The sequence below is a fragment of the Suillus fuscotomentosus genome (assembly GCF_016647785.1).
Source record: "Suillus fuscotomentosus strain FC203 chromosome Unknown F5891scaffold_190, whole genome shotgun sequence".
Classification (NCBI taxonomy): domain Eukaryota; kingdom Fungi; phylum Basidiomycota; class Agaricomycetes; order Boletales; family Suillaceae; genus Suillus; species Suillus fuscotomentosus.
The window spans coordinates 52,292-73,506 of record NW_024539702.1 but is presented as its reverse complement, the minus strand read 5'-3'; the positions used below and the strand labels follow the sequence as shown (position 1 = coordinate 73,506).

Below are 21,215 nucleotides of genomic sequence, written 5' to 3'. Positions count from 1 at the left end.
GGCTCTGCAAAATACTGGTCTTCCTGTACTACCAACATGTGTCAGGCTTTATGTCAGTGACTCGAAGCATTCAGAAGATAGAATTCTCACATCGGTAGCTCAAGCGCTCATGCATCATGACTGAGCCTGGTTCCCTTTGACGCCGAACAATTCGGGAGCCTGAGCCCCGCTTGAGACTTCGCGATGTGCTATCGATTTATCATCCAATCCCATCGATTTCTCTATAGGTGCGTGTTCATACATGAAAATTCACCCTTCAATTTTCCCATGGATTGTAGTATCTTATGCTCCGTATAAAAATCGTACGGCCGTAATCCACCTCGCCCCTTGGCCTTTGATGATGTAGGAAGGGATCAAGCTGAGTTCTAGTCTCGATTCAAAACGCGCGTGCATGTTCAACTATGCAAGCCATGAGGGAGCACTTTGAAAGTGAATGGTGATACACAAGAAGTATGAGATGGTATGGGAGAATTTATAGAGGGAGGCTTATCGAAATTACGCGGGTGGAGCCGGTGGAGTGATAAAGCGAGTGTCAGAGTCAGTTAGCGGAAACTCAGATGGGCCAGCCACAAGGCGTAAGCAGGACGCAATGAATGGCACTGAGATTTACGCCAGGGCAGCAGCTCATGGCAAAGCGCCGGAGCTGCAGGAACGTTCGGTTGTCGATTGTAGGCACAAAGTGCGATCCAGACCATGCGACACATCAAGGAACAAAAGTAGGTACACCGACCTGCACGCAGGGCCAATGCTTCTGTGATCCTCACGTATCGCGAGGTCATCGGACCGCGATCAACGGCTCGAGATAGTACCTTCCAAGATACTGCATGTAACTTCAAAGTTCATGCTGGTGCCTGCGCACTGGTATGCTGGTGTCTACAACAAATTAAGATTAGTGGACGAAAAGTTTCGGATGGTCTGACATTCACGATGTAAATTCACAATGCGCCCAGATTCACCAGTGTCGATTACCGTAAATTTGAAGAATTGTACGTGAATTTGGGTGAATCAGGGCTATTCAGACTCACTTTTAACTGCAGCCTTCTTGATGAGTGGAGAAGCAGGGTACGTCGCTAGGAAGCTCGTTCTGGAATTTGTAGCGCCTGAAGCCGAATTATTGTGCAACACTAACACCGCCCACCAGGCTCGCAGCGCCATGTCCCTGAGGATAACGAAACAAAGGATTTGAAGGTGGCAACAGAGATGATGAAAGATGGCGAACCGGATATCTGCCAAACAAGGGGTTTGGTAAAGAGTGAGTGCAGGTGGCAGAGTGCCAATATTGCGATGGTATGCAGCTGATATCACCGTGGGAGACGATAAGCCCCTGATCCCCGTATATGTGACAGTCCAGTCGGACTAGCTCCAGGCCTCCCACTTGATGCGAACTCACATGCCAGTTGATGGGGATGGTGGTCGCCAATCGCTTTAGTTGAGCATCGCAGTGCCGAGTGTGTCGCCGCATCGCTCTTTGAAACTGGCCGATGTGCAACATGCTCTGAGCAAATCCTGGACTCGCTAAACTGACACAGGCTCGTAGGTCTAATCAAGAGATTCTTATCTAGGCGTAGTTATGCTCCTAATTGTGGTCGATCCAGTGCGTGACTATTAATAATTGTGACACGAGGCCAACACCAAGCATACGGATAACCCCTTCTGTCGATCTTCTGTGCTCGCTACTCCGCACTCTTACCGCACTCGTTCAGTACCTCGCCCAGTTCGTCCACCCGCCGTCAGCTACAATCAAAACCGATGCTTCTCTCAGGTTTCCTTCGCTCTTGGCAATCTGTTGCATTCATTTTAGTGTTATTGCTCTCATCACTCATCTCGGTTGACGCATGTGAGTGTTGCCAGGCTTCTCGTCACCGCGATCGGGACTCACAGAAAACCGGACTGGGCGTCAGATTTTATAGTGAACCAGCCTGGATCATCTACATCCTGGAAAAACGGCTCTCCTTATCCGGTCTCATGGACGCTTGGCTTGCAGGATGGCTTTGACACATTCGATATTGAGATAACCCGGCTTAGTCGAGGGGGTATCTATTTTGTAGCAAAAGAACGTAAGCTTTTTCATACTAGTTCTACCCAGGGCAACTTTGACCGTTTTAAACAGTGCCGGTTACTATGAGTAGCCTCAATGTTGTTCTTCAAGACGTACCAGCAGGCGACGACTATTTTCTTATTTGTATCAACTCCACCGCTGGCGTTACCTATTCCGTTTCCTCCCGTTTCTCAGTTGTGGACGCCAATGCCACAGGGAGCAACCCAAGCCCCGCTTCAGCCCCAACAGTGACCGTTAGTGGGGTACCTAACCCTCTCTCTCATTTTGCGCAGACATTCGGGCCTTCCACGAATGGCGTTCCACACCCGGGATGGTCCGGCATCAGGAACCAGATCACAGCCATTAGTGTGGCTGTGGGAGCTGCCTTGATTGGGGGCGTCATGATACTCTACTAATTTCTTCTCGCTTCATTATGGATTATTCCCTTTTTTATGGGTGGTCATTATTGTAGGCAATCGACCGGACATTTCATTTACATAAATACATTCCTTCGAGATTTGCACTTCACAGTTCACACTATCCTATTCTTGTAGTGATCGACTTTCTAATTGTTGAGATCATACACCCTATTGACTGATATCGCGCAACAAAAATGCAATGCACATATAAGTTATTGGCGCAGTAGCACGTTATCTCAAAATACATCAAATTCATTGTGACCAACTCTTATCATACATACACACTAGTACCTAGCCTGGAATCTACTGTCATTCACGGCGAACGTGAGACACACATCATATAGTGGGTTTCTGGGTAAAATACACGCAAAGTAAAGTCAACCGTCGGCAAGGTTAATGGTCCACTCGACGCACCTAGACATCCGGGGTATCAGGAACTGGGTTGCGGCGCCAGTCAAGATACCATCTCGGTTCCCCCTCCAAACTAGTAAACTTAAGCGCAAACGCTTTCTCATTCTCATGCACCACTCTCCCTGGGTCAAAGTTGCAGTAGAAAGACATCACTATAATCGGCTTTCCCTCCTTGCGGCCATACACGGGCGTCAGTCGGGTCGACTCCCCGAAGATCTTGCGGATGACGCCGATAATGAAGATGCGATTCCAAGCGTGATCGATCCCCTCGCTGCGAGTGCGATCGTGAGAGAGATCAGGGTAGAGAGGGCTCTGTTCTTTCACGAAGGCTTCGAGCTTCCCAAAGTCGATGGGATAACCAAACCAGAACAAAAGCGGTCTTGGTTTCTGCGAATGGGTGGGAACCGTAGGATAAGACACATCCGGGAGCGTGGTAGGGAAGTCAAAGCCATGTAGCTGGCGCGTGTCCTGCACTTTGTGAGGATAAAGTCAGTATAAAGTCGATTGACGTACCTTGCACCGTGCAGGTGTGACCTCGAAGGGGATGCTTGGTGTAGTCATGGAATCCGAAAGTATAGTGTAGTATCCCCTGAGACTAAATACAAGGTGGCAGATTAGCTTTTGACAATGGAGGACAGCTGCGCGTCATATAATGGGGCCGCAAGGGGAAAATCCTTGACGTTTACCAGTCTATACCCCTTGCGTCGAGCATTTTACCCTTGACATGACCAACGACAGTTTCGCTCTTTGACCCTAAACAGGCCTGGCCATGGACCGCCTAGAGCGAGGTTCGTCACGGTTATCTCTGTGTTGCCGACCGACTCGGATGTGACATAACGCAGATTTGTATTTCGTCTTCTATATGACGCTTTGTGAGATACTACACGGCAACATTTATGACCTATCTGAAGTTTTGAAGCTCGAGGTTGGCTTGAGGCAAAGCTGGCAAGAGCAAAGAGACTCTTGATTCCTGAACTTAAAGCACCGATAAAATGGCAATATTGGACTTGGGAGCCAACTAAGCCTTATATACATGGCCAAGATGACGCGTGATGGGTGAGCTGCATGTGGTCTGGGGTCGAGGCGGTGTGAAGTTCGGGGAATGGCGAAATTCACTCAACACGATCAATATTAACGCGATACACATGGAACCTGCCGTTATATGCTGCAGCCTCTGTCAGAATACCCTGACTGCTTGTCAACAATGGCGCCGGGACGTGAGCATGACGAGTCTCAGACTCATGCAATTCAGTCGTGACGCTATTTTGATAGTAGTCGTGCCAACGATGCATTTGCATCGTAGCTTACCCAGCTCGGAAGAACGATTCAGTAATTCGAGCTCAACCGTTGAAGGCATTTTCAGCTACCGCAAAGGGCCATGAACGTTACACTTCCGTAACCTCGCCGTCATCCCAGGTATCAATCAGAAGTGTGTCGACACAATCGGTACCGCTTCTGCACTATTGATAGGTCAGCTTGTAGGGAAAATCAAAAAATCTGACCAAAATTATACCTGGATCTCCGCAGCCTGGGACTTTTCCAACGCCTCAGTCAACTTGGGCGCTTGATTCGAGTCGCAGCCATCTAAACTCTTCCTTTTCCAATCTCTGGATGCAGGCGACGATTGATAATGAAACACCTTCAAGCTCGTGATGTATGCGAATAACGGCAAGTTGAACATAGTCTCGCATATCGGGCATAGGCCATGGATGAAAGGACGCACAGTGAGTTTTGACGAGAAACCATCAAGTGCAAATCCTCCCGCTACACGGAAGCGACTTCCTCGAACAGCACCCATCGATAACTTGTATGGCTTGGTACCGCCATCAAAAATGAAGAACTGCTTCTGTCGCAGAGCATGCTGTAGATCGACATAAAAATATTGACTTGCATGTTGCTCCAGTCGCAAGCTGTGGGTTCGACAACATAATGAGAACTCCTATGTTAAAGGAATGCCTGACCGTCACATTCCACGATCACTAGGGCAAACGATCTTCATCACTTCCGATTTGCAGTTTGGCCTCCACGTAAACGGCCGTAGGGCGCCAGATGTCCCAAAATGATATACAATCCTGCGTCTTGTTGTAATGCCGTTCATGGACTCTGAACTGTTCTGGACAGAACTACCAAACTGGGTCACCACGCGATTAAAGATCTGATGGATATTTAAATATTCAGCGCTCCGAGCAGTTAGAGGAAGGATGCGTACAGGAGCAATGAAACACGATCTGGCTTCTCCTGTGGTATAGTTTCGCAAAAACACCATATTGAATCAGTAAAATGGTCATATCCATTATGATCTCTTTGAAAAGCGTTGTATGAACTTGGGAACGATGGAGTTCAAACGAGGGAGCATTACCGAATTTCCGTAGAGGACCGAGGTTGCAGGCCAACGAATGGAGTAATGCCCGAGTATTTGACATCAAAAGAAACTGACGTTCATGATCAGGCTTGTTTCTGAGAATGTGTTGAGCCTCCACTCTAAACACCGAAGTAAGGGTCACTCACACCTGACGATTAGCTAGCCTTCAGCTCCTCCAAATCAAACTCGACTTTATCCATTAGACGTGGTACAGCAATTCCAGCTCACGTTCGACCATTCGAATGTTCACACCATGTGGGGGTAACGCAGATGGCATTCACATCTTCCCCGTTCTACCCAGGAAGTACTTGTGATGAATGTCCACTTCAGCATCCCAACCATTCAAACAATGAGATACAGTCGACGGGGAGGATCAGACACACGTGCCCCTTTCAGAAACGGGAATCGTTCGTTTTGAGACTGTCGTGAGCATTTTGTTGGTACTCCAACATCCGGTCGGACCTTTAAGGTGGCAATTCTAAACAAGGCAGCTAGCAAACTCCATGGCACGCCCGGACTAAAACCAATGAGAAGCATGGGCGATTCCGTGTAAACGAGTTGGAAAGGGTGTTGGTACAGGGTGGTATGATACAGTTTTGTGGGTGCTCGCGAGAGACTTTGTACCGGTATGTACACTATGCATGGAGGAACTACACGGGGAATCGTCAGTCTGGGAGCACACGAAGGAGCAGAACTTCACCGGGGGTCGCCCTTAAGCTTTATATCACTTCTGGTGACATTGACAAAACTGACACTTTATAGCTCCTGCACCTCATGCACACGCCCCAAGACAATTAGTCTCTGGTCTGACATATTCGATTTCAGTTCATGATACATGCACGAATGGTAAAAAGCGGGGCAAAAGTCTCCTAAGAGGGGCCTGGAAGGTGTTCTGGTGGAGGGAGAGGGAGAGGGGAAAGAGTGGACTACATGGTCCTAACCATAAGGAGCGTAACATAGCGCTGTTTGAATCATATGTTGCCAAAAGAAAAAGTTGCAACTAGGAGGATCCACGCTGACGAAGAAATACGAGATATAAACAGAAGATGAAGAAGAGCCGGGCGCAAACGAATGCCGATGACTTTGAAACTCGACTCGTCTGAAGGGCTTTAGTTGGATAACTCTAGTGTACAGCGGGAGGACGAGGGCATAAGACACACCTATGTCGGATTCAAGGACAAAGGCGAGATACAGACAAATAAAACAGTACTTTTGGCTCGCTGCTCTTGCTCCTCAAGTCGAAGTTTGAAAGAGATATAATACGGTTTCAAACTACAGGACATACCTCATTTAGATAGTGCTAGTGTCATTAGTCAGCTTGATATATGTGAGAAAGCTGACGAGTACTACCACGCCACCGTCGCCACGGCCTGCGGCAGTGCAGACGTCCTTGGTTGGCACTAAACGTCTATTGACTTTCCCATTTGTTGCGCGTGAAAAGACATCGTGGACAGCGCCTTCAGAGTAAGTTTCGTCCAGGATTATGACGCGTTAACCGTGACTTGATGCTGCGGTTCAGAGACGCATATCATAGACGATCCTTCTCGTACTACTGTGGACTATAGCATCGAGGTGTCCCTCAGGAACCTACCTCAGAATGAGAGTTCTCCTCTAGGCAGTGCGGAAATAGTCATTTGATTCTTTGCTCCTCGGTGGTCTCCAACTGGAACCGCTTCTAAGCATACCCCTTTCTTCAAGCTACTACCTCCATGAGTGTATCCAAATCATGGCAAACGGTACTACCACCAGTACCGGGCAAAAAGCAAGCATTTTTCGGTTCAAATTTCATACGAGCACTTTGGCCTTTGTCAGGACGAGGCTGACGGGAATGCCGAATACCAAGAGAGGTCAAGGATGTCGATAGCCCGAGTAAACTGCTGGCCTAGCTGTGCGACGTGGTGTGACAAGGACGCATTTTCGTAGAGGGCAACCCGGCGAAATGTGACGGATCACTCGTCATTGGCCCCCTTTGAGTCCATCGCCTCCTGCTGTGTCTATCGTTGGTCTCCTACGCAGTCGAAACATCATGCATCCCAACAATCTCTTACTCCGGCTATGCGATATGAAGAAGTGCGACATAAAGCACTACCACCTACGCGGTACATGCAGGTCGAACAGAGGATGATTATACTCACAAGCTGTCAACGGATCGACGATTTCTTCGGTCGGTCGCTCAAGGTCGATAGAGGTTCAATGCTCTGATCTCCTGCAAATAGATCATCAATTTCTTTGATCGGGAATACTTAAACTCAGCAAAAGAGCAATGCGCTCACGTCCTATCAACGGACGGGGGCGATGACTTGATTCAGGAAGGCTCGAGCTTGATGAGGGATCAACATAATCAAGGGCTGCAAACAGTGAGCAATGACTTGGATCAGTGTGGCTCGAGTTTGGATGAGGATCGACACACTCACAGTTTGCGAATGGGGGGCAACGACATTGATCAGCATTGTTTGTTTGACTCGAACGAGGATTGACACACTCATACCCTGCGAACGGTGGGCAATGATTTGGATCAGGATCGACACACTCACTTCCTGTGAACGGTGGGCAGTGACTTGGATCAGCATGGCTCGAACTCGAATGAGGATTGGTGCACTCACAGACTGCGAACGGTGGGCAAAGACTTGGATCAGCATGGCTACAGCTTGAAAGAGGGTCAATACACTGATGGACTGCGATCAGTGGGCAAAGACTTAGATCAGCATGACTCTTGCTCGAACCAGGATCGACACACTCACTTCCTGCGAACGGTGGGCAACTTGAGACTTGGATCAGCATGGCTTCACCTCGAACGAGGACCGACACACTTACATACTGCGAACACCAGGAAACAACTTGGATCAGCATGGCTCTTGCTCGAACGAGGATTGACACACTTACTCTCTGCGAACGATGGACAACGACTTGGATCAGCATGGCTCTTGCTCGAACAAGGATCGACACATTCACATACTGTAAACAGTGGGGAACGACTTGAATCAGCATGGTTCGAGCTCGGAGTATCAACACGATGCCATGTCCCAAACTCTGTCAACAGTTCTTCAGCCGCTGCACCATCAATTGGTGTGTTTTACCAAGACGTAATTTGCTGACTTTGACCCGCTCTGTGATTTGACCTATTTCATGGCTCGCGCCATGATGCATCCAGGATGCGAGTGAGCCTTTACGGCGTGTCGTTGGAGCAGGGGACAGCGGACATAGAGTAAGGCAAGCAAGGTACAATGATAGTGATGCTAAGGTATGAACATCGTGGAATTTTGTCTGCATGCTGACAGCTGTGGAAACCGCCGTGGAGACCCTGAATGTGTAGTCCCTGCCCGTAGACCCCTGCTGCACCATTTGCAAGAGACTTCGGAGCATCCGGATGTGCAATCGCATCACTTCGTGATAAGGACAACGTTGCGCCCTTGCTTATCAAAATCACTTGCAGCAATTCACTCGCCACAAATTTTTCCGATCTCAATCACCTCTTAGATCTCGCAAATTCATCATACCTCCTTTGGGTGATTCGGCTGGATTGCCAATTTGCAGCGGGAAAGTTTGGTTGCTACGAGCCTCAAGGGCACTGGCATCTAGGATCTCAATCGAAGTGACAAGGACAGACCAGGCCAAGGAGTGACCGATAAAAATGTTTGTACGTTTCCTTGATGCAGCAGGCATAGAATCTACACGATAAACTTGCGACACAAACCTAGCTATTCCTTGAAATAACAATTATCATATGTTTATGACATTCTATCGCTACAAGATATACTACTGTTATGAATAGCTCGAGGTCGAAATAGACATAGAAATTAGCATTCTGCTGTCTCCACCAAGCGATCGCGTCAAGATCACTGCGTGGTACAAAAGACCTTGTGTAACAATGCATGTCATGATTCATAATTCCTCTAGACCAGTCAGAATACATGTGTTGTACAGTGGGTGCGATAAGTTCTTACATTAATGTCTTTGACATCGTTTACAACTGTTGGAAAAAGCAGAAGCCGACCGAAATCTCGCCTTTGTTCGGCGGACGACCTGGACTGAGCTATAAACCAGTCCAATGGTATTCGCGCGCCTCGAAACAAGGATCGATCAAGCGTGTTGTACAGTCCGCGTGGGTTCGAATGACCACAGCTTCAAAGAAGAGTCCTTGACATATGGAAGTGGTCGGCACGTTGACACTGCGATAATATTCTGGCTCTCAGAATCCGACTCCTGGTCTGTTGAATCCTCGTCGGAGCTATTAGAATCACCCTCCCTCATATCCTCATCAAAATGGCGTGAGCCCGATATTGACAAGAGATTAGAACGTAGGGGATGAAATGTCACGCAGCCAACTACATCTTCGGTCGCAAACATTAGTTATAAAGGGATGAAGAAGGATATTTGATATACTTGCCTCCGTGTGCGTTGAAAGTCGTCTTTGGGGCGATGTTCTGTGACGAAATCACTGGCGACTGTTCAGAACCCAGTTCGTCCGAATCTTCAAGGTCAAACATCGAAACACATCCATCCTACAACCAGGTTGTTAGCCAGAAAGCCTGAATGACAGATACCTGAGAAATCGAAGTACCTGATCACCGACGCTTAACCATCTTCCAGCGTAATCTATGTCGAATTCTATTTTTTGATTAGTCCGGGTTTTGCGAGGACCAGGGGCTGTCTTGAAGACTTTTACAGGTACAGATGTATCACTGCGAAGATCCCATGCATATATAGCATCGTGTCGACGAAATGCAGCATATAGAAGGTGCGGTTTTGTGGGGTTGAACTTTAGCTGCGAGGAATAAGATCAGCTTTACTACTAATTCTTAAGGCGACATGCCTGCGTGACTCCGGAATGAGAATATGCGCCTCCTACAGGCATTATAGCTGCTTGATTTGACTCCGAATACAATGCAATATTATCCATCGCTTGTGAGGAAGGCGTTAGGCTGCCGATCGCGTAATAGTCATAAGAAGAGGAGAAAGCTATGCTAGATATGATGCCTGACTCGAAAATCAGATCAAAATCTATACGAGTAGTAAACATCGCATCCTACCTTTGAGGCCATCCTTGCTTTTCTTGGAAGGCGTGGTTGGGAGCCGATCGCCCTCTCCAGGTTGTTGTATGTCGAAGATCTCGATAGCATCTTCGAAACCACAGTATAGTCTGGGTGTGCGTGATGCACATGGTGATTACTATCAAATACAAATGGAACTTAAATGGCAGGCTCACTTGTCAGCTGTCAAGTTGAATGCGAGACTATGAGGAGCGATGAACCTCTCGCGATGATCGATGATCGGGTATGAGGCCCTCAGCTGGCAAGGTCAATCAACAGTCTGACGAAAATGTATATGAACACTACCCTTCCATCTGAAGCATCCAGAAGCTTCACTGGACAATCACGCACAGAAGCGACGAAACAGTAAGCTGGAGCGTTATTGGATGATGCTCCAGGATACCAAGCAAAATTAACAACCGCTGAGGACTGCGAGAACGTACGCTTATGGTGAGCGGAGAGCTGTGTGCCTTCAGGGTTGTTTGGGTGAAAAGGCTAAATCATGTACAACACGACTGACTTTGAACGTCTGGACTTGAGAATTTCTATATCTGAGATTGTAGATGACTTGGAAAAATAACGATGCTTACATATTGAAGAGCTGAAACGACCTGTTTTCGCACTGGACGAGGAAGCTGGATCCATCTGCACACCTTCAGTGTTTCGATATTTGAATGGTGCTCAAAGTGGTTGACGGAAAGGCGTACCACCTGGCACAACGAGCGAAGTTGTCTGCAAAATCAGGATCCACGTCCAGATTTTTTGTTTGGACAAGATCTGGAGGGTAAGAGACGTCAAACTGAGCAGGTTTCCACTCCATTTCATTTGCTGAGCCGCGACTAGTACTAGTAGTAAGTCATGGGGTTTGCCTTGTAAGGTTGGCAACGTTACATAATTGTATCGCCTCAACTTTGCTCCAACTACATAGCAGCTCGTGACTTGCGCTGTCCAGCACGAATGTCAACTTGATTATTGCCGTCAAATCAATGGCTCAAGCAATTGGATGACGTTCGAATTGCTCCACACATATGGTCCATGCTATGATCCATCACGGATGTCAGAAATTACAACTAGTGCTATCCTAGGTGAAGACTGATGTTCACCATCCATGCTAAGCCCTGCGCCATCGAGTCGAGGCACTGCTGACAGTGTGTATGAGCGACGAAGTTGACATCATCCCTCATCCTTACACACCTACGATGATGGCCAATCGACTCAAGCGAACTCGCAGGAGGAATGATCGTCTTTCCACCATCAGGCTGTGAAGGCGAACTAGCATTATTTGAGTCTTCTTCTATATATCTATGTACTTTGATCCCGACTCACTACTGACTTGCAGCCAATTCTTATTTTGGGTATAGACGACGTCCAACATCCAAGAAACATGCTGATACCTGTGACACATGTCCTCAAGGATCGGAAGGAACAGGACATTATAGTGTCAATCTCGATCCATCGACCGCAGATCCATCGGTGCTGCCCTGATCATCCTAGGCCAGGTTGAGATTGAAGTACTAGAGGACTTGTTAACGCTTCAAAACGCTGTAAGTGAAGTGCCCAATCTTTCGAGCGCACTGCCCATGCAAGGCTGACTCGTGAATCAGTAGCTTGCGATACTTACTCTTCGATTGGTTCAACTTTCTCTGGTGTTACAAAAAGACACCAGAGCCTTGTGAATGCGATTAACTACTTCGTGCTTATCCTAGTACTGGCGGGGCACACTGTCGACTGCAAACGGACCCCCATCTCATCACCCACCGCGTCCTTGAAATTTGAAATGTATGCACGTGATTATCTTGAGCTCCGATTTCATTTTAGTTATCTACCTCGGAGAAGGTAGTCACATCTCTGGCACGAGAATACTCTACTCTGGCTTCTGCACCTTCTCGATATGTATTTCCTCTCCCCAGTGATATCCACGCTTGTAATGATAGACAGCGGAAATTGATGACGGCAACTCAGAAGCCATTTCAGAAAAGAATTGAACCAGTATTGGTTCTGCAATTACCGTCCGCTTAGCGCGAGCGGCGAGACGCGAGCATTTTGATGGTTCGGTAAGAGACAACATATCGAATGACTACAATGATATCTATTGCAATAGCGTCGGTATTCTTACCCGGTCTTCCTGTACGGCTCTCGGACCCTTGTGCTTCGGCGACCAAAGATCCTCAAGTGCTCGGTCCGTGTTTGATCTTCACCTCTTCGGTTTTCTTTCAGGCACAGCGAGAGCCTTGTCCCGCGTATCCAAGGAAAGCCCTGATCTTAGCACATGGTTGCATGGTTAGTTTTTATCAGGATCGCAAGGAGCAGCTCATTGTGCCATGGAGGAAATCCGAATCTTGATACATCAATCGCAGATCAATATCGGCGCTGTTATCGCTCTCTCCAGGTCGGACTAGTAAAGGCGAACTTGATGCCTGGAAAGAGCTTAACTGATCTTTCTATCGGATTGCTTGGTAGTGATCTGTTGCGGCAGAAAAGAGCTGCGGACCAGCAGCTTGGAATACTCCTCGATTTGTTCAAAGTCTTACAGAATTTTATTCGTAACTTCTACGCTCGACGCGATGTCAATACCACTACGAACGGACCTAGATCTCTTCATCCTTTCATCCAGACATCGCAGCTGTCACTTGACACTGAAAATTCAAAATACTAATGCCGCCTCGTTGAAAATACCAATGCATGCCTACACTTCTTCTCCCCCTTCGCACATATTCATCGCACGTGAATGTCTCGAGCTCCGATCTGGTCTTTCATTTCAGTTATCTATAACCTCAAAGAAGGTGATCGCATTTCTGGTACGATAATATGTCTACTCCTCTGCAAATTCTCAATTTGTCTTTCCCCTCCCAGAGATCTCAACGCCTGCCGCGAATAAAGAAATTGATAACGGCGTCTTGGGGCGCTACCAGACGTTGAAATTCAGAAAAGAAAAGAACATACGATCGACGTTAACGGTGGTGTCTGATTGGACCTTGCTTTCGGCAAATACTTACGGGTTTACATGAGGCATGATATTCATTTCCTTTGTGCGTTCTTGGCCTAAACTTTAAATTAGTGATCTCTGCGTAATGGTCCCAGGGTCGTGCTCGGCGAGAAGGCACTCGACCATTACTCAATTCTGCAAGTCGTTGAGGCCTGTAAAATGGAACCAATATTAATGTCCATCTGTCGACGTAAAATACTCGACTATCCAGGGATTCTACGAACAGGAACTTTCCGAACCCATCATCCATCATCTTCTCCATCTCCGAATGTATTGGAATACAGTTCGCTGCGGTTACGAGGAAGTCGCTATGGAGGGGTCGCTTGGTTTTGAGGTTTCTTCTTGTCTGCGATCATCATCGAATAGATCATCATGTGCTATTGCTCGGGATCAATCAAAAGCCAGCTTGTCCTTACCCGGCTCACGCTTCTCGTCCAACTTCCAAAGAAAAATCCCTGATGGATAGATAGATAGAATGTTCTTGACTACCAACTTCATCCAATACGACAAGATGTGAGGTACGCATGATACCGGCACTCCAACGATCAAAATTCTCCCCGGGGGATGTCGCCATTCTTGTTCTTGAGATCCCCGCCTAGTACTTGGACAGGGGCAGAGAATGCTGAGCGTTGACCAACACTTGTATTTGTCCAATCTCCAATCGCTCGGACCGATCCCATGTTGCGAGGCTCGATGTTTGACGTTTGACCGTCACCTCCGTGATGAACACAACCAGAAGCGTGGGCGTTCCTCCATTGCGCAGTTGGTCGTATATACTTTTTTTCAATTTCAAGTCTTAGCGTGTCAACTCGTGTATTCCGAATTTGGTTTACCCCTGGAATGAGAAAGGATAAACGTGTGCCGTATTGATTCGCCACTTCAAGCTATTGCACTGTTACAGAAACTTTGAACACCACCACAGGACCAGCGTACCTGAGATGATAAGCCCGTCTAGAACACGAACTCCACACAGCGATAGAGGCGACTGCCAAGTTTACCGCCCATTTCACTCTTAAACCTGCGCTCAAACGAGAACCATTAGATAGATATAACCATCTCCATTGGGGGGCTTGATCCGCGAAGCCCTTCGCGATGTTATGTACGTATGTTGTAAATGAGAATACAAACGACTGAGCTAAATGACGAGGAATCATCTTCCAAAATATACACGGATAGACGTGAGGGAAAAGAAACCTGGTGCGTTTGGAAGAGTGACATACGCAGTAGCAATATTCACGATGGTGGGTAGGGATATGAGGGTGAAGAAGTACAATGGAGCGGGTAAAAGAAAGGAACGTAAGGAAATGGAGGAGTACAAGGAAGGAGTACGTGATACAATGAAACGGATTCACTGGTGAACCCTTATCCCAAGGCATGAACAGAGCTAACGAGACCCGCGTAGAGTCGATTACAGTAGAAGAAGCACCGATACACAATGGAGATGAATTGCGTGAAATTGGTATGACTCTATGAGTCTAAGCTGCGCAAATGCCTTGAGCGAGCGTGCCAGAATGGGTAAACAGAGATGACGAGATAAAAAGATTGCGCAAAGGACGATGAAAAAGATGACACCAAGGCCAACGAGCAAAGAGAAGACATGCGATGCGTGAACTCTACATTTGCAAAGGGAGAAACAGACAAGACGGGATAAATTGTCGTGAAATGGCGTGAAATCGTGTCAGTGCGTTCAGAGTCGTGCGTCAGATGAGGAATGCGATGTCGATGTCGATGCAGGAGATGATGATGGACGAGAGGATAGGAAAAAGACGTCCGAGACAAACCGAGCGCAAGACGTAGAATGTTGCTACATCCAACTGTCTAGTACTGCTGCATGTTCCCCGTCTCGTAGTACTCCCCCTGTCCATACTCATACCCATGCTGTACCTGCTCACCCTCCTGCGGGAGAATCATCGGGGGATGCAAATAGGTCGCGAAAAGACTCTCTTCCTCCTGCGGAAGCATCATTGGCGGGTGCAGGAAATCCATCCCGTGTCCATGCCCACCACGCCCATGCCCATGTGCGTGTCCATCAGAGATTCCAGCAGCTTCAGGTAACATTGGAGGGTGCACGAATTGCGGGCTGCGTTCAGCACCGCCACCGTTGCTAGAGTGGTGCCAGAACGCGTTGTTACCGTTCCCTCGGAATACGGTATAAGGGCTGAAGAATGGGAAGTCCATGCTGCTGCGTCGCGAAGACGAGGAAGTACCTGCGCTTGTCGCACCAGAACCCGTTCTGAAACTGTCTCCTCCATAAGAGGAGTAAGAAACCGCGCTGCTAGGCGGCTCTGACACGCTGTCAGTGCTCATACGACGGCGCTTGGCAGTACGCCCAGTCGTATTAGAGTTCGAGTTGGCGTTCGCAGTGGGATTGGTGTTGTTATTAGAAATGTTACCGGCACTATTGGTATTTGGAGACGCGTTAGATGAAGACGCGTTAGAACCCACTTCCCCGTCGATACTGTCGACTCCAGAAAATGGTAACGCCTCGTTTGTGCCACTACCGACGCCAGCCATACTGGGCGGCACCCAGTTTTGGCTAAGATAGTCTGGGTGGTATGGCCCAGGGAAGGGGTTATACACCGCATAGGTGTCACCCAGCGCACCCATCAACTCGCTGCTGCCTCCCATACCCGTACCCACCATTCCTGCACCTGCTCCCATCCCCGCACTCATGTTGTGCGAGGCAACAGGCTGAGTGGTACTGTCTGGTGCTAGAATTGGCGAAGGCGAAGGCGTAGGGCGGCGTGAAACGCCTGGAGACGCAGAGGGCGTCTGAGTTTGAGAAGGAGTTTCGGAGGGAGTGCCTGGCGTGTTAGAAGCGCTTGGGGGCTCAGTGAGGGAGGAGCGCTGTGCACGAGCGTCGTGTCGAGAGCGCTTCCGAATAATATCGGATTTCATACTAATGGGACGAGCAGAGCCGTGAAGCTTGTAGTAGAGGCCGCATCTGCATGTATATGAGAGATTGGTACGAATATAGAAGGAACAACAAATGAGAACTTACGCGTTGCAAACGGTCTTGCCTTCATCGTCCTTCCTCCACAAAGGGGTTGCAGTCGTGTGACAGTTGTAGCATTGGGCGCTGCCTGTAGACACGTAGTTAATATATAACCCCTCCCAAAAGTCCACTTGAAAGGGTATCGGACTTACCAATGATTTCCACGACTTCACCCCTGCCTGAACCTAATCCCATGCCCGCAGTAGCAGTCGCAATGGCAGTCACAGTTGTAGTCGCAGTGACACTTGGGCCTGCACTCGAACTCGAATTTACACCAGCACCTTTGACTGAACTTGCGGTAGCGATATTTGAACTCCCGTTTATACCTGCACTTGGACTCACACTCGCAATAGCACTTGCACTTGCAGCTGCCGCACTCACACCGGGACTCACCACCTCCACGACCGGCGTCGCAGAAGAAGAAGAATGCGGTGGCGCTGCAACCGAGGACAACGTGGACAACGCAGAAGCCAAAGACGACGCACCACCGCGTCGTCCTTCTCCATGACTAGCACGCATGGACTTTGGACGCGGACGTTTATGCTACCAAAAGGAAACAGAAACGAGACGTCCGCTCAGCAAAGTCCATACGACGTATATATATGAAATAACACTCACCAATTTGCAATACAGACCGCAAGCGTTGCAATTCAATTCGTCGTTCAAACCTCTTCGCCATAGCGGGGTATGGGTAGCGCCGCAATTGCTACACTCAGCCTTGACGCCGCCGGGAGCGGTAAGTGTTGCTTTTCCTCCACCCGGTGCAGCGCCTCCGAGGGTGAGAAGTGGATTAAGGCTTGTTGCGGTAGCGGAAGCAGGTACTGTCGCAGTTGCAGTATGTTTCGCGCTCGCAGCAGCAGAGTGCTTGAGAGCAGATACTGAGGGAGCAGCAGACGAGGGACTCTTCACGCTCCCAGAAGCACGCCGTCCAGCTTTACCAGTCTTCTTAGTGGCAGACGTTTGTACAGTTAGTACAGGACGATTTGTGGGCGTCTTGCTGGAACGGTCCTTGCCACGAGTACGCGGGTGCGATTGAGCGTGAGTATGAGAGTGAGAAGGAACTTGCGGGACCGGAAACGGATCAGGAGTAGAAGGTTGAGGTTGCTGCTGCTGACGAGAATCGCTCATGAGAACGTCTTGTTCAGCAGAAGCTGCTGCTGCAGACCCGCCAAGGAGGGACTCGCCCTCGGGTTGGGTGGGGACATTATTACCGTTGCCGCTACTATATTCGTCGTACCGCATGACGACGTCACCTTCTTCGTTTCCGTCCTCCTTCGTATCGTCTAATTGCTCGATGGGGGCGTCAGCCATTTGGTCGTCTTCGCCATCGTACTCCTCGCCTAAAAGTTCGTCTAGGGGAAGTTCGATAGTCGGACGGTAAATGCTAAAACCAGTTGCGCAGCCACCGCTGACACCTTCCCCGTAGCTCATGGGGTTAGATAGGGTGGGGGTAGAGTAGAGGATAGCAGTCGGACCGAACGAAGTACTGAAGATGGGAGGGAAGTGAAGTTTTTCATACGAGGCGGCAAATTTTTCGTAAGATGAGTCGTTAGTGGTAGAGGAAGAAATATCGTTCTGGTTGGATGCGGAGTCGGAAGAGGCATGATTAGTGACAGAGGATCCGTCACCTCTCCTGCGCCTGCGACCCTCTCTGAACTCAACGCTAGGCCTGAGGTCTGGCTTGGTGGGGGTGGAGCCTTCGCCAGAGAAGGTGTAGGATGAAGATGAAGTTGCAGGGAATGAGCCGGGGGGAGCGTCGATACTGAATGTAAACTGCATTCGCTTAATGGTACCGGGCCGGGCGTTCTGGGAAGCCTCTCGGGAACGTTCGCGTTCGACTGCGCGTTGACGGATGAGGTCAGTTGAAGCGTTTCTTTTGAAGTCGGGTGCTTCGAGAGATTCAATAGCACTATGGAAAGGAATTAGTTTAAGAGGCTGTAGGAGGAATGAAAGAAACATACCGGCCCTTCTCTTTGTCGAGTTTGTCACCCATGTTCTTTGACAACTTCTTGAATTCGCGTTTGGACTTTGCATTGTCGGTGTCGACCATTAGGTTTTGCAAGTGCCAAAGTCGCCAAGAAAGATTCTCGAGGCGTTGGCCCTGCTCGAGATATGAAGCGACTTTAGTGCATACCTATGAAAGGGGTTAGTAAAAATATTAAACAAGATTAGATATGAAGATAAGTACCTTCCAAGTTTTTGTGAGTGACTCGGTGTCGCTCAAGTTGCTAAAAGCAACAAAGGACTTGTTACCCTATACACAGGAATAGCGTTAGCGTTAGCGCTTTCATGAATTAAAAAAAGGCTGAAATGACCTTGAACTTGAGGTTGACTATGGACGGCATGGACTGATGAACGTCCAGAGGAACAACGAGGCAAGTAAACGTTAAGTTGCGGTGTGCTTGATCAGAGTATAAGAAGACTTTGATTGGAACGGGGAACCCAGGCGTAAAAGTCTGATGCGGCTGTTTTGCTTACGAGATCGGTTAATAGCACGAGGCCCATCAAATATTTCATTTCGTAAAAAATTTATGATTGTTGTTATTTTTTTTTTGTTTTGACCCCTCCAATCGTACCGGGTATCCGTGCCTCGACAACGTGTCCCGGTAAGCCAATTGAAAGTGAACATAAATTTGCATTGCAGTAATTGAACATTGTAATTGCATACGACCGCCTTTACCCGAGTCATCCGTTCTATGGTAAGTACTAGTCACATCGTTGGAGGTGAACTTCGTTGACTTCTCTTCTCAAGTCAAAACTTATACCAAGTTAGGTTACTGACAAGTACGCCTCATGTTCTTCACGATGCTATTTCATCTCCTCCACAACAAACCCAATCTCAATGCCCTATACCCTGCAATCCCGGTTCCCCGGACGACTTGATCCTTAATTAAACGAATACTGCACAGCCTTGCATCAGACATCCATCCATTCCAGGTAGCACCCCTGTCGTTCAACCAACTGACTGCCTCGAGGCCATCCCGCGGTCATTTCGCTCAATGTCCCAAGCCCCACCGTGCCGCACAGTGCCCGGTCTTCTCTTCTTCACTCCCACAGCACTCTCTGCCGCCGGCCGATTCCCCCCGTCCTATATTCCATCCTCTATCCTTCTTATTTCGGCCGTCAATTTCATCCATGTACCAAGCTCATCCATATGATGGTCGTCCAGTACTCCGTCACTGATCACCGTCGTCCCACTAGCATTTTTTACTCCCCCAATAACTTCTCACGTCGCTTTTGCATTTGCTCTCTTCACTCTCCAGGTATGGCCATCGAATGACAAAGGGGAATCTACCCCTCCGCTCTCGCACGTTTCTCTTCCACCACTCGTGAGCAGCCAGATGGTCTATCTTCAAATCGTCACTTTCATATCTTCACTCTTTTCGGGCGGAACAAGTACCATTTCATATTCTGGAATGTTCAGCCATATCCAGCTCACCAAAGGACTTTCCCCTCATACGCCCGACGATCTCCGCCCTCTTTTATGTACCGCGATAACTAATACGTGTGGGGGAACGTCCCTCCTTTCATAAACAGCGTCGCCACCGTCAGGGCATCCCAATATCTCCTATGGGACTCCGATCCTATATACATAACGTCAATCACTCGCCACGGGGCCTGAACCAGGCGACCCTTCAAGCTCCACCATTCGTAAGTCACTCCTACAATAATCGTCGCTTGGGAAACTCACTACCAAAACAGTCTTCGACTGACACGTACATATGTGGAGTAGTACGACCAGCTGAGTTCATATACCATCAACATACGGCATAGGCTCTTCGCTCGGCCGCTGGTAAGTTGCCTTTCTTTTGGGTTTGCTTATCGTTACTCCAAAGACGTACATTCGGGCACTCCTACCAATAAACGCCAAAGTCACCGAATTAATGGCATCGCTGACTGACTCGCCCTATGAGCAATCACTGCTCGCCCAATTATGTATTCGATGTCACTACTACTCCCGGGGCCCGGACCTACTCGTCATTGATACTCCACTATCGTGAGCTTATAATTATCTAGGTGCAGCATAATCCCAACGAGCCAGGCTTCCCCTCCCACCCCCAGCTCATACATTACGATCAAGTACTAAACACCACTCCACAATTCCAAAGTAAGTTACATCGATCTCCCATAATGATCACTAGCCTCGATCGGGATCGCCGTACTGCGGATTTGACACGCAGTCATTAACGTACATACGTTATGTTCATCTCAGCGGTCGTCAGATAGGGGGACGCCATGAATATAAGTGGACGTCGTTGTATCTTTTTCTCGCAGATCATGAATGAATATCCGCCGCCAGTGCTTCCAAGGTCTAGAACCAAGAGCATGAACCACGTTGTCTGTACTTGGCTAAATCATCGCACCATTGTACCTGCCGACTTGGATAAAGAACGCCTACGTCGGACTAGTGCATGTCTTAAATCGTCCGTATATATGGTATGGCGTATGAGATAGACTATCTTATAACGCCTATTTTCGGGTGCCGCAATTGTTCATCCGCTAGTGACGGTACTTACCTACTGAGTCTCTGATATGATTCAAGATTTTCTGCCTCGAGCCTCATGGTCCAACGCCTAGAACTTCATCTTCATACCCCTTGGAGCGCCGTTCATCACAACCAAATCAACATTTATGACCTCATGTCCGGGTACGAAGAACCCAAGAAGTCAGTCAGCCATGGATTCCACTGGCACATGTACACGGTGTTTTGTAAACAGTAGTTATTCTCACCAGAAGAACCAGGAACTAAAGTTAAAGCCATCGCGGCAACATTCAAGTTAGGAGCAAGGGCGCATAAACGCCAACTTTAAATGGAATACGCGCGCCTCCGTACTTCCATGATGCAAGGTACATTATGACTCGAGTGATCATAAGTGGCTCGTCGGACGAACATAATAATGAAAAGGCCCATCAGACGACCCTGGACGTGTATCTGATCTGACCATTCGAAAGACGTTACTCACGTACGATCGA

The 21,215-nt window shown here is 48.4% G+C and overlaps 5 protein-coding genes across 5 annotated transcripts; 2 read left to right on the top strand and 3 right to left on the bottom strand.

The window, feature by feature from the left end:
* The first annotated feature begins 1,318 nt into the window (after positions 1 to 1,318).
* Positions 1,319 to 2,720, top strand: F5891DRAFT_1076695 (uncharacterized protein). Its single transcript, XM_041363392.1, has 4 exons — positions 1,319 to 1,529; positions 1,596 to 1,837; positions 1,902 to 2,057; positions 2,111 to 2,720. Exons 2-4 carry the CDS (start codon positions 1,750 to 1,752, stop codon positions 2,452 to 2,454), a joined length of 588 nt encoding a protein of 195 aa, XP_041217006.1. The 5' UTR covers positions 1,319 to 1,529; positions 1,596 to 1,749; the 3' UTR covers positions 2,455 to 2,720.
* Positions 2,721 to 3,905: 1,185 nt separating this feature from the next.
* F5891DRAFT_199484 (uncharacterized protein) lies at positions 3,906 to 5,550 on the bottom strand. Its single transcript, XM_041370883.1, has 6 exons — positions 5,377 to 5,550; positions 5,228 to 5,325; positions 5,078 to 5,170; positions 4,836 to 5,023; positions 4,382 to 4,778; positions 3,906 to 4,328 (listed from the first exon to the last, which is right to left on the bottom strand). The coding sequence occupies exons 3-6, from the start codon at positions 5,132 to 5,134 to the stop codon at positions 4,254 to 4,256; spliced, it is 717 nt and encodes a 238-aa protein (XP_041217005.1). The 5' UTR covers positions 5,135 to 5,170; positions 5,228 to 5,325; positions 5,377 to 5,550; the 3' UTR covers positions 3,906 to 4,253.
* A 3,470-nt stretch (positions 5,551 to 9,020) lies between these two features.
* F5891DRAFT_1076670 (WD40-repeat-containing domain protein) lies at positions 9,021 to 11,133 on the bottom strand. Its single transcript, XM_041363391.1, has 10 exons — positions 10,968 to 11,133; positions 10,851 to 10,913; positions 10,781 to 10,794; positions 10,567 to 10,730; positions 10,437 to 10,519; positions 10,261 to 10,370; positions 10,044 to 10,207; positions 9,792 to 9,995; positions 9,618 to 9,732; positions 9,021 to 9,561 (listed from the first exon to the last, which is right to left on the bottom strand). Exons 1-10 carry the CDS (start codon positions 11,078 to 11,080, stop codon positions 9,311 to 9,313), a joined length of 1,281 nt encoding a protein of 426 aa, XP_041217004.1. The 5' UTR covers positions 11,081 to 11,133; the 3' UTR covers positions 9,021 to 9,310.
* A 3,931-nt stretch (positions 11,134 to 15,064) lies between these two features.
* F5891DRAFT_966537 (uncharacterized protein) lies at positions 15,065 to 18,586 on the bottom strand (the record flags this gene model as incomplete). Its single annotated transcript, XM_041376236.1, has 10 exons — positions 15,065 to 15,644; positions 15,729 to 16,190; positions 16,248 to 16,325; positions 16,693 to 16,784; positions 16,860 to 16,993; positions 17,144 to 17,460; positions 17,575 to 18,150; positions 18,203 to 18,375; positions 18,430 to 18,495; positions 18,557 to 18,586. The coding sequence occupies 10 exons, from the start codon at positions 18,584 to 18,586 to the stop codon at positions 15,065 to 15,067; spliced, it is 2,508 nt and encodes an 835-aa protein (XP_041217003.1).
* A 654-nt stretch (positions 18,587 to 19,240) lies between these two features.
* On the top strand, positions 19,241 to 20,328 carry F5891DRAFT_1177440 (uncharacterized protein; the record flags this gene model as incomplete). Its single annotated transcript, XM_041365788.1, has 6 exons — positions 19,241 to 19,378; positions 19,505 to 19,570; positions 19,779 to 19,892; positions 19,975 to 20,034; positions 20,078 to 20,238; positions 20,259 to 20,328. The coding sequence occupies 6 exons, from the start codon at positions 19,241 to 19,243 to the stop codon at positions 20,326 to 20,328; spliced, it is 609 nt and encodes a 202-aa protein (XP_041217002.1).
* Between the last annotated feature and the right edge of the window lie 887 nt (positions 20,329 to 21,215).

What these genes read in the sequence shown, in the direction of transcription:
- F5891DRAFT_1076670 (XM_041363391.1), bottom strand. Translation starts at nt 11,080, where the DNA reads ATGGAGTGGAAACCTGCTCAGTTTGACGTCTCTTACCCTCCAGATCTT. An exon ending in AAGCAAGGATGGCCTCAAAG is followed by an intron (nt 10,208 to 10,260) that starts GTAGGATGCGAT and finishes TTTTCGAGTCAG; the next exon opens with GCATCATATCTAGCATAGCT. An exon ending in CTCATTCCGGAGTCACGCAG is followed by an intron (nt 9,996 to 10,043) that starts GCATGTCGCCTT and finishes TATTCCTCGCAG; the next exon opens with CTAAAGTTCAACCCCACAAA.
- F5891DRAFT_199484 (XM_041370883.1), bottom strand. Translation starts at nt 5,134, where the DNA reads ATGGTGTTTTTGCGAAACTATACCACAGGAGAAGCCAGATCGTGTTTC. An exon ending in TGCCCTAGTGATCGTGGAAT is followed by an intron (nt 4,779 to 4,835) that starts GTGACGGTCAGG and finishes TCGAACCCACAG; the next exon opens with CTTGCGACTGGAGCAACATG. An exon ending in CCCAGGCTGCGGAGATCCAG is followed by an intron (nt 4,329 to 4,381) that starts GTATAATTTTGG and finishes ACCTATCAATAG; the next exon opens with TGCAGAAGCGGTACCGATTG.
- F5891DRAFT_1076695 (XM_041363392.1), top strand. Translation starts at nt 1,750, where the DNA reads ATGCTTCTCTCAGGTTTCCTTCGCTCTTGGCAATCTGTTGCATTCATT. An exon ending in ACTCATCTCGGTTGACGCAT is followed by an intron (nt 1,838 to 1,901) that starts GTGAGTGTTGCC and finishes ACTGGGCGTCAG; the next exon opens with ATTTTATAGTGAACCAGCCT. An exon ending in CTATTTTGTAGCAAAAGAAC is followed by an intron (nt 2,058 to 2,110) that starts GTAAGCTTTTTC and finishes CGTTTTAAACAG; the next exon opens with TGCCGGTTACTATGAGTAGC.